We start from the raw sequence: 15,377 nt of genomic DNA, 5'->3' as shown, positions 1-15,377 counted from the left end.
AGATAAGAACATAGCTGTCTCACTGTAGATATCAAGGTCGTTGTCGTAGTACCCATCCACCATTACCGCCACCTCCCAAGTGATAGACGCGATCCACACTAAAAAGACTACTGTACAACATTTTCTGAATTTTCTCCAATCGAATGCACTGAAGTTACGTCACAGCGCAGTGCTTAGTCACTGGGCAAAAACAATTGCCAATAGTTTCGAGGACTTCACTGTCGAACGTAGAAAGTGAGATGAAAAATCATCGCTAGGAATTTTTTCCCACGATCAACACGCGATGATGATGCTCTCAAGTTATTAATACTCGTGAAACTGCTACCTATAGCTTTTCCGACAGTCCCAAAGTAAGCATGTGAGATTTACTTTATCACGGTGAATACAGAGAGAGAGCGAACCACGAAACAAAACGTGGGTGACACGCGTGACGCAGCACTATCGCAGTAGAACGTAAATATTACTGAAGCCGAGCGCAGGTAACTTGCGCACCTGACTTATTCTCTTAATGGAGGATATCTCAGTCGGAGTCCGGCGAGACGGCTCGTCGAGCGTTTGCGAACTGAGAGGTGAGAATTTCATTCAACTCTAGTGGGTGGAAACGATGCGCAATGGTATTCTAATGTATCGCAGGGTGATTCGCCTATTGTTGACCAGTCCGTATATTCCGCATGTTCGACATTTAGCGAGCATCTTTGCTGTTCAACAATTGGCGAATAACCCTATATCTACATATTTAATTCGCAATAAATAAAGTAGATTATTATGACAAACACTTGTTGCAGTACACTGGCCGCTTGTTCTCCGACGCTATCGATTACGTTGAAACAAACTTGAGTGAGATTTGCATGACATTGGGTTTTCCTGTAGACCAACACAAAATCTGAGCAAATTTTACAAGTTCAAGAAATCCAATTAGTGAAAGTGAAGTCATTTGTTCATTCTCGCACAAACGCAATAATAGAGCATTGTTGTGCAACTTTTACTTGACAGTTTTGTTTAACTCTGATTATGGCCCTTTTCGAAGACTGCTGGAGTTCAATTAAAGCAGCCATTGCACAGTGGTCCAGATAGCAAGTTTAGGCGGACATGAACTTTTCGACGTCATTTTGTGGTTTTAGAGTATAGGTTGCTTCCCAGAAGTGGCTCGAAATTAGTTGTACTACAATTCGTACGAAAGGGAATTTTTGTCTGCACTAATCGCAATAGTGTCCTATATGCCAACTTTTTTATGTTAATATATAGCAAGTTGGTATATTCAGCAAAGTTGTAGTATATTTTAATACATAAAACTTTGTAGAACAAACTTTTTCTCTATCTCTTATACTTTCTGAGATAATTGACTTTTTATATACAAAAATAAGAAAATAATTTTTTCGCTCATAAGTCGTTTATTTACAAATTTTAGCAGCCTACTATGTTCTACAAAGATTTTCGTACTATTGTATTCTACAACTTTGGTAAATATACCACAGATGTATTTCTTCTGGTAACAACAGGAACAAATGGTAACGGATATGCGAAATGAAATAGTCGCCTAACAGAATATGAAAGTCGAGTTTGTTACACTACACTGAAGACGGCCTTACAATTGAGGTCGAAATACGCGTATCTGTCAAAGGAAACTCTAGTGCAATTAAATGGTATAGTACGTTTTCCATCTATTTACGTGATTAGGAATCACCTTGGTAAATGATGCGATTCATGTAGCCTCAATTTAAAAAAAAAAAGTTATCTATCCGTGCGTCGACAATTTTAATGTCGAACTATTTAAAGGTTGTTTTTTAGTTATTGCGTTAGTTTTTAGTTATTACTTTTTTTAGTTATTGTTAAACAATATGCTCGTGTAGCTCAAAATTTTTAAAACAGGACCTGCCGACACTTACGGTGACGAACCATCCATAGAAAAAAGAAGTAGATTGGAGTACCTTGTACCATTTAATTCCGCCCAAATGGCTTATTTTTGACAGGTATTTCGATTACCACTTGCAGATTTACTGCAAAGACTGCAGGATGCATAATTAGTTTTTGGGTATGCTTCGTAAATTCTGTCAGTTCCTAGCGAACTCTTGAAAGTTTCTAGGGCGTCGTATGGCTTTAGAGCGTGATATTGTAGATTTTGAGTATTTCTTGTTAAATCCAAAGGATTCTGAATAAGTTCTCAGCAAAACTTTGCTTGCAGTAGCCTAGGAGGTCCTAAAAGACTTTTAATAATTCTTATCGAAGACTTGACTGTTATATCACAGCGGAATCTTAAAATTACTAGCGAGCTCTTGGGCATATGCCAATTTTCATCGGGATCCTATGCGAAATCCTCCTGAGCATTCTAGGCGGGTTACTGCCGATTCCTACGGAGATGGTTCAGTGTGGGTTTTTGTGGATTCCTAAGGAACACCTGAATATTGATATTGGACACTTGTGGTTTCATAGCGGCATGCTTTTATTTTTTGTTGATTTCATATGGTTGGTTTATAACATATATCAAGCTAAACTTCTAAAACACAATTGAAACTCTTTTCAAATTTGAATCATATTGTGTCTATTTATGTATTCTGCAAAATGACGGGTCAGGTACGGTCATACGGAACTTACACGGTTCGGTTATGAAAAATACTTTCATTGTTATGTGAACCAACAAGCTTTTTATGTTTGCCCTTTTAATTGAAGTCAATCGTTCAAAATGAGATGTCTACTTTGCTAGAAACTTAATTTTAAAGAGACATTTTCCACTAGCGAATTTTATCAAATTTGACTGCACTATGTTTACAAACTTTTTATATGATTACAATTAATGCTTCTTTAACAAAACTTTAAAATCCAAGCCACTTTTAAATGGCACTATCGTCAGCCGAATATTAGCCAAAACGCTAAAATTATAGAGTGAAAATTCTCGAGAAAAATCGTGACACGAGCAATCGGCGCAATGCGCGTATCTGTCAAAGGATACAAACTCCAGTATAGTAGGTACTAAATCAGGTTTTCATTTACTTAAACTATGTAAGTTTTTCTCTAGTCTCTAGAATTTTGCATCAGAACTAACTGTGAATAAAATAAAATACTTAAGAGACCTTAGAGATTTTCCATTAGGGCCCAACTGAAATTGAACAATAGTGAAACCCGTAAAAAGCAGTTTCTCCATAATAATTAACAAATCGAATAACATATTCCTTGATTTGTCGTCTATTATGGAGTAAACTGCTTTTTCAGTTTTGACATTTGCTCTATTTTTACTAAAGCTCAAAGACGGGGTTGGTGGTCTAATGGCTATCGCTTCTGCTTTGCAAGCAGAAGGTCGTGGGTTCAATCCCAGGCTCGTCCCTTTCACATATTTGTAATACTCTTCCTTATAGCTGTCTTTCTCTATCTCTCTGCGTCATTATGGCGAAAACATCATCAGTTCTATGTATCGCTAGAATTGAATATATAATATATTCACTTAATCGCTTACCACAGTGGTATCCATACGGTCGAATACCTCATGCATCACTAACAAAACATTCCTACTTCCAAGATGGTAGCTGTGGGAAATGCAGGAGATTCTCCAGTTTTCTAGTAACAACGGCTAACTAATTAACTTCCTTCCTCTCTCCGGTTGGCATAAGGACGTGGCCGGCGCCGTTATCAATCGAGAAATATCAAGGGTAGTGTGATTGTACATTGAAGATGAAAAAAAAGCTAAAACCCAAGCTTCATCAGAGTGGTTCTCTGTGCAATATCACTATCCTGATTGATCACGGAGTAGCAACTACGAAGTGTATGTTCCATCAGTTGATCGTTTTGATTGTTTTTTGATCGTTGCTCTATTTTTACTACACACTTAAATAAGACGAAGTTTTTACTACACACTTAAATAAGTACAGTATTCGGTGAAAAATCACCGGAATCCGTTGAATTCCGACGAAGTTACGGTGTTTTATTTCACCGAACTGTTCAGCTGTTGAGATTACGGTGAAATTCACCGTAAGAGCTTAGTGTGTAGAGGCTCAAGAAAAAGTGTTTTTAGCGAGTTACATTAAAATAGAGATCAAGCTACTGAAAAGAGACTTGTTACGAGCCCTGGAACACTCATACACCCCTGTTGGTGCAATAGTGTATGAATAATCAAATGATACGTTTGCGATTTCTATAAATCTAGACAGTTTCCAACAACTTTGTTTCATTAAATTTGGTTTAACCCTTCCTTTCCCATGATTTTGATCGAATATTTCTCTACAAAAAGGTATTTACAGTGTCCAGGGAAAAAAAGATCATGTCACCGTGCTTCATACAAAATGGCTGAGTTTGGAAACTTTTTTTTTGTATGGTATTCAGTTGGAGCTGCCTGACAGCTTAACTTGTCAAGGCTGAACCCTCGGTCTGGCTTTTGCCAAGTTTCCCCTCTACCAGGACCAATAATCAGACGAACTAGGCAATGGCGCCCACATGAACACTGCTTTTTATTAGTATTGTGACGTGGTAGTTTTTGAAAAATACCCATATTCCCTTGCTTCTGAGAAAAGGAAGCATTGTGAAAACCAGCAGCTCCATCAGAATTTGTTTGTAATAGTAGTGTAGTAGTGTCATTATTAATACTGTCTAATCGAAATGGTTTTGAATAATTTGTCATTCAAGTGCTATTCTGATTACTCCTGTCTTTTACGTAAGACTAGAGTCTTAAATGTCAATTGTCGTCAAGTCTTAACAAAATTAGGCTGGTTAGTAGTAGTTCTATTTAATTTCAGCGTCTCACTTTCCATAGTCATTTTTATAGTGAATATTGAAGAGTAAAGTTACCTTAGGCTTCTATTAGTCTCCTACAAGATTCACTTTTCGGTGGCAAATGCAATGCTTACCAACGCCTACTTTCTACTTGTAAATTTTGCGAAAATGAAGCTGGAATTAGATTATTTATACCGCTGTAACAAAAGAGGTATTTCTTATTATGGCAATGTAAAAACCATATTAAAATAAGATTGTCGCCACTTATTTCTACTCAGTGAATCTACTAGTCATTTTCCTAAGAGTTCCTAAGTATTCCCTACGTCGTATATGATAACGATGTATCTAGCTAGCTAATAGTAAAAGTGGCTACGGATCATTCTGGTTAGCAAAAGGCAAACTGAACGTCACCAATAGTATTAATGCCCACTTCGAAAAGATTAATTATTTGAAATGGGCATCAATTCTATCAATGACACAGAATGTCCGTTGGATCATATCCGAGATATTATTTGAAATATCGGTCGCGTGTTCAGATGTCTCCCGTAGGCAAAGTTATACTCCAAAAAGTGAAATAAAACCAGTTGAAGTAAAACCAGGATCCCGACGTGTTGTCGATGCAAATATATCACACCCGTGAAATATTGGACGTTACACAGTACATGACACTGACAATAGCCTTACAGTTGAGGTTGGAATACGCGTATCTGTCAAAGAATACATACTCTATTGGATTTAAAAAGTATAGTGCTTAATCCGGTTTTCATTTACTTAAACGTACGAATTTTCTCTAGCCTCTAGAGTTTTGCATCAAGTTTGACTGTGAAAAAATGAACTGTACAGACCATTTTTGTCAAAAAAAAAAAACTTTAAGGACCTTTAAAGTTAAAATTAAATACGAGACTTTTTAGCGACATACATTTAAATAGAGATCAAGTCTCTGAAAAATAGCTTATGCTAGCCATGGAACACTCATACGCCCTTCTAGCTATAGATGAACAAGCGAATAATTTTTGATTTACATTCTGATATATGTTTACGATTTTAATAAATTTGTTTAGAGCATTTTCCCATTCCCATTGAAAGAACTCGTGGGCTGGGGTTACGTCGTAAGCCATGACATTGTCGGGTGTTGAACGGAGTCGACGGAAAATACCGAAGGTAAGAGTAGAATGATTCTGCAGCAAGCCGCTCGGAAGAACAACTCAATATTCCGTATCTCGATGTAGATTTGTATAACCATAGTAAACGCTGGTTTTATGTTCTTTAATTCGATATCTCTCTAAACTCGATGGCCCTTTCAATATCGAGTCACAGAGAGTTGACTGTAATTACAATATTACACCAATAAATCAATGAATGCTCAAATCTAACGAGACAACACTAGCAGAAGGCTCAAAATGCAAAGATCGAGTTCATTGGGTTCCTATTACTTCAGTGCCTTGGCACGAATTGCACGTTTCGACATTCATTCTATATCAACATCGTCAGCGGAATTGAAGTTACATCCACAAATCTTAGTTTGCTTACCCTGGAAAATCAACAAGCTGCTTTGCTATGCAAGATGTTATGTTTCTATTTGCTAACAGTAAAACATCGTCGCGTGTCACTAATGAATCCTCTCTATTAGACGACTAAGGTAGGTACCGGAAAAGCTATATTGCTCAAATAGGCAATGCTTAGTGTTTACTGATTTGCGTCTATATACGGGCAATTTTATCAATCTAAAACAAACATGGATAGGTGGCAGTTTCATAGTCAAATAAGCCTATAATAAGGAGGTAAATTGATATGATGTATTTAATAAATAAATATTTTTCTGTGTCTTTCTCTTTCTTTCGTTACTTGATAACTGGAATCGAGCCTGCTTTTTAGCATAGTTCTTTTGTGGACACTTTCCACAGTTATTACCCTTTCGGTTGTCGTGCATTTTTGGGAACACGAGTAGTCACGCGTTGTACTTTGTTCAACATGAAATACCTCGTGGGCTGGAATTCCGCCACCAGGTGGTGCTAGTGTGCATAAATGTGTTGTTTTGCAAGTATCTCAGGAGCCTGACGACATAGAAAGATGGAGTCTTCGGCAGAGGTGTTCAGTAGCTCAAGGGCTATTATTATTCTAGCCAACCGATTCGAGAATTCGCCATCAGGTGGTGTTAGAGTGCATGCAACTTTTGCAGATATTCAACGCATTTTTGAAAATATCTAGGAAATTAAAAATTGTTGATAATATTTTTTTTGTCCATAAACCATAGCAAAATCATGAACTTCGCTATTCTTGGCTACGCCCATCTTTACCGTAACTTGGGATAGAGGGAGGAAATGTTGATGTGCTCAAAAACTGTAAATATAACGTGCACAAACCATGTAGTACTAGAACAAGCACAAGAAACCTTAACAATAAACGGAAACAATCATTACTTACACTTTCTGCCGGCGAACAGAATCGGCACGCCATACCGGGCATCGCTTTGCTGTCCAGCGAGATGTGTGGCGTGGGCGAGTTCTTCATATGGTACAAACTGTCTTCTCGCAGCTGATCGTATTTCGGATCAGCATCAGCATGTAGACCGAGGTTATTGGGGATAGCACCAACAATAGTTTTTGGGATGTTATAGGAGGTGGTTGCCAATTCCATGTTTAGAAAGCGTGTTCGGGGAAAAAGTAAAAGCAGAATATGGGGTTTGAGGTTAGAATTGTTCGTTGATTTGATTATTTACAAGGCTGAATGGCAGTAGAGAAAGCATGACAGTGATGTATTGCTGGAAGAATCGTGCGAAATAAGTGCTGCTAATTGACCCGAACCAATTGGCCGTGTCAATTGACAGCGGTGCGTTTTCTCGTGTATGATGCACTTCGAATGCAATATCTACGGTGCAGTACTAGATTCAATGCAACCAAGCAACACAATACTATCATTCATATCAAAATGTCTGAAGAACGAAGTGACCGTATTTCGCTTACCTTGCGATCGTTTTCTTTGTCGATCTGCCGTTTGCGCTTCTTCTGCTCGCCGAAGCGTTTGAGCATGGCATAGGTGGAGAAACCTCCGGCCTCCACCGCTTGGGTCGTGCCGAACATGCCCGGCAGCCGGAACGAGCCGTATGCCTCCTGCACACGGTTGGATATTATGTCCACCATGTCTGTGCCTCTGCGGAGAAATAGGGAGAAATACAATGGAAAGATTATTAGATGGGAGATGGGTTAAGTTTAGCCCTAAATTAAGCAAATCAAATGGTAATTTATTGGTACAATATTTTTACAGTGCTGCAGATGGATTGCAATCATAGACGAAATACAGACTTTCATGTCCCTTGCAGTTGCCCAAAATTATATTGCATATGAGGTCATATATCAAAATCTAGAATGCTGTAAAAATGTACTGCGCTCTGTAAAATTTGGGTACCAAGTATAGTACAAAGGGATCAAATGTAGCACTAAAAGTGGTATCTATTCTGAGCCCGACTGCTATGTGGATAATTACCACGTGATCACTTATTCTGCAGTGATTATGATCTAAAACGCATTGTCGCATCACTACTGTTGGTTGTCAAATCAAAGTGATATTGATAGCTCGCCAGTAATATTGATAGTTTTAGTATATCAGCTATCAGCCTAAAAAAAATAGAAAATAATTTTATTAATTCTTCACAATCATACAAATACCAAAGAAATAAATACGTAGACAGTTTCCCCATGACTTTAGTGAACTATTTTTCAGTAAAAACAAAGTAATACAAAACATGTCATCAAAGAATTGTTACATGCGAGCCACATTACATTAGTATTCAAATTCCATTCGCAGGCCACACAAAATCTTCTCGAGGGCCGCATGGTGGAAGGACAGAAAACAGTTTTTCTTTCAGTTTCACAAACTAAATTAAATAACTGTACCGTTGTCAAATTTCGAATTAATTGTTTCTGACATATACCTAGTTTTTTTTCAGATCAACTAGTTTTACCCGGGTCTGAACATTTGACCATTTTGCATGGACATCTATCAACGTTTACTTTATGCTTGTCAGTACTATAATCATAATATCAAGAGATATGTACAAGTTCAGCTTAGCTTAGCTTAGCTTAGACTGACTACACATATCAATGGTTGCTATTCCGTGATTGACCGGAGTCAGTGAAAATGCACAAAGAATCAACTAGAAGATCGGCTGGGATTGGCCATAATCTTCTTCAGTGTGCATAATTCAGTGCCTCTATTTATACATGGTCAATAACGGCGCCGGCCACGTCCTTGCAGTCAGGTGGGATTGGGGGAAGGAATGTTAGTGTGTAACCTTTGCTATTTGGAGACCGTGTTTGCCTCTGCATCTCCACAAAGGTTACTGGGAGGGATGTTTGTTAATGGGAAGGATCGTTGGGTCACAGGATTCACTTTGATAAGCGATTAGACCATGATAAATAATTATTGGTGAGATATAAACATGCTTATATGTAAATATTATTTTTTCATTTGATATGAACAATATCTATGTAGAGAAAAATTATGCCGACACTTGACGTGACGAACCTTTCAAAGTTTGTTGAATAAAGTGAACCTTTCGCAAGTCTACACTCGTAGTGTCGAACCATTCAAAGTTTTTTTTTTAATTACAAAAATAAAGGTAAAAGAAAAAGGTGTTTTGAAAAAAAAAATTAGACATTAATAATTTATGAATCAGAATTTATGTCGACACTCACAGTGACGAACCTTTCATAGTTTGTTGAAAAATCATATTTACGTCTCACCGTTGTAACGATTAAAGGTGCAGTCATACATATTTTATAGATTAGAAATAGTAGCATGAAACGAGCTCACCAATTGATCCGTCATCCTTGAGCAGCAACAATCCACTTTCAGCTTCACTCATTTGATCGGCTATATAAAAGCACTCAGAGAAAATAGGCGCACGACCCGAGAGGGAAAACAACTGACGACTGCTCGGGCTTTCTTGCTGCACTGTCCAGGAGCAAGTGTCAACTTCGAAAGATCAAAAAGAACTAATCGAACGCGCCACTTTTTCACTTTACCCGACCGATCGCGCGACATGTTTGATCCTGCCCTCATCGCCGGCCCCCGTAGGAGCAAGCGTCAAGGTCGAAGGATCAAACATAACTAAACGATCACGCCACTTTTTCACTTTCACTCGACCGACGCGCGACATGTTTGATCCTGCTTTCATCGCCGGCCCCCATAGGAGCAAGCGTCAAGGTCGAAGGATCAAACATAACTAAACGATCACGCCACTTTTTCACTTTCACTCGACCGACGCGCGTCATGTTTGATCCTGCCCTCATCGCCGGCCCCCGTAGGAGCAAGCGTCAAGGTCGAAGGATCAAACACAACTAAACGATCACGCCACTTTTTCACTTTCACTCGACCGACGCGCGACATGTTTGATCCTGCCCTCATCGCCGGCCCCCGTAGGAGCAAGCGTCAAGGTCGAAGGATCAAACATAACTAAACGATCACGCCACTTTTTCACTTTCACTCGACCGACGCGCGACATGTTTGATCCTGCTTTCATCGCCGGCCCCCATAGGAGCAAGCGTCAAGGTCGAAGGATCAAACATAACTAAACGATCACGCCACTTTTTCACTTTCACTCGACCGACGCGCGACATGTTTGATCCTGCCCTCATCGCCGGCCCCCGTAGGAGCAAGCGTCAAGGTCGAAGGATCAAACATAACTAAACGATCACGCCACTTTTTCACTTTCACTCGACCGACGCGCGACATGTTTGATCCTGCCCTCATCGCCGGCCCCCGTAGGAGCAAGCGTCAAGGTCGAAGGATCAAACACAACTAAACGATCACGCCACTTTTTCACTTTCACTCGACCGACGCGCGACATGTTTGATCCTGCCCTCATCGCCGGCCCCCGTAGGAGCAAGCGTCAAGGTCGAAGGATCAAACATAACTCTGAAATAAACGCAACAAAATACCTAATTTCAGACATCAAAACCTACCTGTCCGGGTCTTACGAATTCGATTGAAAACGCATTATCACATGACGCCTTTAACGTTACATCGCCGGAATCTATCAAGAGATATGTACAAGTTCAAATCATAATCTAGTACTTCATTTGTTGCTATTCCAACGGTAGCTATGCGAAATCATTCTACGAAATCATCGGTTCCAGTAATAGCAGCACGTGACTCTCCAAAGAGCACACCTCAATGTTAATAGACTCATTCGATTCCATCTCTGTTTTTTCCAAGTCGATCGCACTCTCCACTCCACTAACTGGATCTAGTACTTACGTGGCCTGGTTTGGGCACCTACGTGAGTATTGTTGTTTAGTACACACCACATAGTCCAAGACAAGGTTCATCCGGTGTACGTGCCGAGAGCGCTAAGCCGGCAGAAGATCGCGCATTTATAGCGGCTCTCGCGCAACGTGACCGGAATTCTTGCATGGTTCGCTGGGGAGCTTTACTTGACTCTCAATAATACCGGTGATAAGTTTTCCCCCCTGAGGGGAACCAATTCGTCACCGTCAACAAACTCGGGGTACACCCAAACAAGTTTGTTATCCGAAATTACAATTCATCATCCGAAATCAATTCAGGTAGTTGATCAAAGATTCAGATATAATACCAAAGATTTCTTCAAAAATTCGTTTAGTGATTATTTAACATGGAATTCCTTCAAGAATTTTTCTAGGGAATTCTTCCAAGTATTTTGTTTTGAATACCTCAAAAATTCAATCTGGTTGTTTTTTCAGAAAACTACAAAAATTACCTTTTTTTAGAGAAAATCTTTCGTCATGCACAATAAATTCTAGTAGTTCTTCTATGGTTTCCCTGTAACATTCTAAAAGATTCCTATAAAATTGTCTTTCAGCATTTCTTTAAAATTTCTACTAATTTATCTGACAATACCTTCAGGAATTACTCCAGAGATTCCTCCTATAATTGTTTGAGAAATTTTTCCGGTAGTTCCTAGAGATATTGCTCATGGGAGTCGCAGATTTTTTCCAGCCATTCTTCCAGGAGTTTTTTTTTTCAAATCAGAAATCTTGTGAAAACGTCGCGACACACTTGTCTCAGTGTACGGCTTCTGCGTCGCAATCAGATAAGCCCTGATCGATATCGCCGTATCAGTGATTAAAAAATTCTGCGCTGCAGTTGCAGCCGTTATCGAAGAATGCAACGATTTTGATTGAATGGTGACCTTGACGCCCACAGTCGACCATAACGGTTGCCAAGTCAACGAACTCAAGATACCTCCCACCCAATCAGTCTAATCGCTCGCATCACGACACCGGGCATTGTTTACGTCGTCGCAGCGATAAATTAGGAATGCGATCCGGTTTTAGACGATTCATTTTCTTACAGGTGGTGCCATGATTTACTGCCGAACGGCTTTTACTTTCGGATTTTTCGGGGGCTTACATTTTGGCAACCTTTGAGTTATCGATTCACGCGTAGTAAGTGTGCGCGGTCCAGGAAATTAGGAAGATAAGCATTTTTAATTTGGTTTGTCATGTCGTACGATCTCCGATGATAGGAAGTGACGCTCGCGTTGCCAAGACAACTGTTTGTTGTGTGATTTCTTTCGTAGAGATAGGTCTTTTATCAGGAAAGTTTGTGACGTTGCATACAGGACTGATAGCGATTGATTTTCTTGAAATTAGGAACTTTGGAGACCTCTGGGCAAAATAAGACACCAAATAGGATCCACAAGGAGACCAAGAAATCAAACAGAAAACTAACAGGAACCAAACATTAAGCGTTTGATTCCTTATATAAGCTGACCAGATGTTTCTCTCAGAATATTTTGAAGATTTTTTTAAAGAATTCTCTCGTGATTTCTTCGGCATTCTTCGAAAAACATCAGATCGAATCCCTAGAGAAATTTGTGTAGCAATGATCGGATAAAAAATGCTATATTATTGAGGTTAAATAATGTGAAAGCTTGAATGAACTTCTGGTGGCATCCGTGGAGATTTCAGTTAAGAAATTACTCGAGAAACGTTTGAAAAAATTGCAGGATTACTCTTTGGATGAAATGCTGGAGGAACTTCATCAGGATTTCCAGGCCAAATTTATTCTGGAATTCCAGGATGAGTTATTGATAGATTTTTTCGAGTAATCCCTGGAGGAAATAAACCTATGTGAATTCTATTGGAAGAACTCCTGTAAAATTAGTTGTGATAGAAGATCTTCTCGAGTAACAACTGAATAAATCGGCAGATAAATAGTGCACAACCATCTAAAGGGAATCTTCTGAAAGTTTGTAGGAAAATTTTCAGAGTAATCTGTGGAAATTATAGGAAGTAGTAGTGTTAAACTAATCGAGAATCCACTGGAGCATTTTGTGAAAAAAAATTCTCGAATCATTCCAGGAAAAATCTTTAAAAGAATGTCTGGGAGAAGTCTGAGAAAAACTGACTGTTCGGAAATTCGTTTTTTTTTATATTTCATTAAAATTTCGAAGTATTCTTCTTCCTTTTTCCATGACGTCCCCACTGGGACAGAGCCTGCTTCTCAGCTTAGTGTTCTTATGAGCACTTCCACAGTTATTAACTGAGAACTTTTTTTGCCAAACTTGCCATTTCCGCATTCGTATATCGTACGGCAGGTAGGTACGATGATACTCTATGCCCAAGGAAGTCAAGAAAATTTCCATTACGAAAAGATCCTGGACCGACCGGGAATCGAAATTAGCTTGGCTTTGCTTTGTAGCCGCGGATGCTAACCACTCGGCTAAGGAAGGCCCCCATACAAATTGATGGTTCTCCCTATTTCCATGTTCATGGAAATAATGAGCAAATGGAAATTGATTCTTTCAGTTAATCCTCCCTTTCCCATGGTTTCGACGACCACAAGCTGAATCGAATTAGCATTATTAGCTCAATAATGATTGTAAGGAACTCATACACTCATTTATCTCACTAAACATAGAAATATGTCACCCTATGTTGGTAATACTATTGGTAAAAAATCAAAAAACTTCTATTTTAAAAGTGATTTCGAATAATTATAATTATTTTCAACAACTTTTGTTCACGAATTTTATCTAAAAACGCTGTTTTGACAATCAAATTGTCAATCAAAGCTGTGGAAATGAAAGGGTTTATGACTGCTGAAATGCTAAAAGAACATAAGCTAAGAAACAGGCTTCATCGCAGAAGAAAAATAATAAGATATGTCTGAATCACTCACACTTTATAAATAAATTTGCCTTGATAAAATTAAAACTTATCTACTTCAATATCGTGGAGGAACTTTGAAAAAGTAAAAGTTTTTTGTAATATATGGGGTAAGTCTTTTGAATTTTGTTTTTCATTCTGGAATTCAGGGATGGTAGTGAAAAGCGATGACTAAAATAGTTATCTGATCACCAAATGAGTCATAAAATAGACTAGAAATGAGTATACGTTCTATATGGATAAAAAATCAATGTACAGCAGTAATTATTAGAAAATTCCTAATAAAAAAACATGTAATGTTTCTTACCAGTTATCTGTCCAGGATAAGACTTGATAGCTATAAATGGTCATAAAGATGATGCATTGGAGATTTACCTTCTTTCTTAAAAAAATGGATGAATTTCAGAACATTCTAAAAAAAATTTTGGCCGAATTCAAAATTCAAAACAAGCACAAAAATAGAAACTCAGGCAAAATTTGCGACAGAATTTCTGTTGAATTCTCGCATAACTTATAATATTGCCCTAAGAGCCATTGGCAACTGAGTGTGTAGCTCATTGTTAGTAAGTAAATGAATGGATCAATATTAAAAACTACCACGTTATTGTTAAACAACGTGTAAAACCATTCGTTAGTTCAGTAACAACAAGTTACACACTTGGTTACCAATGGTTATTAGGGCGAGATCATAAATTAAGCGATAATTAAACCTTTTCTTCTGAATAATCACTTATTACACTAATATCTACACTTCAACTGAACGTTCCAATTAATGCATTTCTGAAAACAATCATATCGTAATTTCACGCTTCATCAGTTCTACGACCCTGAAAATGACTTATTTTGCATACCGTGCACCCCCGCTACTTTGAACGGTACGTCATGCAAAGCATCGGAATTCATTTTTAATTTGAGCTTCTAGTCACCTTAAAACCGTGTTTCTGGATACCTGTTCGACTGTTTTTGTTTTGATTCTGCATTCCGTTTCTCAACGTTCTATTTCACTTCTTTGTATTCCAAGAGCTAAATGACTTTTTAACCCGTTTTAATCTGAACGATGTGTACATTAGCGGGGTTAAAATTAAAGAGGTCAGACTAAAAACGGTTAAACCGGATTTAGGCTATGAAGCAAACAGTTAACGATTGAAATCGCATATGTGTTGCTGAAATTTATTAACAGGTGGATTTGACGTTGTTCAATATTGCTGTGTGCGTTTGAAATGCAAATATCAAATGCGGGAACACCAAACGCGGTAGGATTTTTCACAAGAAATGCGATGTCAAAGGTAGATTTTTCTTGCTAGGGCGGCGGTGATTTACATAATCGTTGCTAGGTGTCCTTTGATTGTTTTGAGTTACCGCATTTGGAGGACATTTAGTCAAGATTTGCATCTCAAATGCAAACAGCAATAATGTACATTGTACAACCATTCATTATAGAAACGAGTTTTTTTTTTATACAAAAATAATTGACCAAAGTCGTAAAAACAGTATCATGGGCCAACGCATGTAAAAATGTATATTTCA

The 15,377-nt window shown here is 38.4% G+C and overlaps 1 protein-coding gene across 4 annotated transcripts in view; it reads right to left on the bottom strand.

Moving 5' to 3' along the window:
* Positions 1 to 15,377, bottom strand: part of LOC110681520 (glycerol-3-phosphate acyltransferase 1, mitochondrial-like) — a 110,778-nt gene that overhangs the window by 18,594 nt on the left and 76,807 nt on the right. For 2 of the 4 annotated variants that reach the window (XM_021857471.1, XM_021857470.1), the window contains exons 2-3: positions 7,662 to 7,848; positions 7,123 to 7,233 (exon numbers count right to left, since the gene is read on the bottom strand). In XM_021857471.1, coding sequence (XP_021713163.1) covers positions 7,123 to 7,233; positions 7,662 to 7,838 — 288 coding nt within the window. In that variant the 5' untranslated portion in view covers positions 7,839 to 7,848. Of the gene's footprint in view, positions 1 to 52; positions 402 to 7,122; positions 7,234 to 7,661; positions 7,849 to 15,377 lie in introns of those variants that run through there. The other 2 variants (XM_021857472.1, XM_021857473.1) reach the window with 2 other exon arrangements.

The sequence above is a fragment of the Aedes aegypti genome, chromosome 1 (genome assembly GCF_002204515.2).
Source record: "Aedes aegypti strain LVP_AGWG chromosome 1, AaegL5.0 Primary Assembly, whole genome shotgun sequence".
In the NCBI taxonomy this organism is placed as follows: domain Eukaryota; kingdom Metazoa; phylum Arthropoda; class Insecta; order Diptera; family Culicidae; genus Aedes; species Aedes aegypti.
This window is presented reverse-complemented; position numbering and strand designations above follow the sequence as displayed.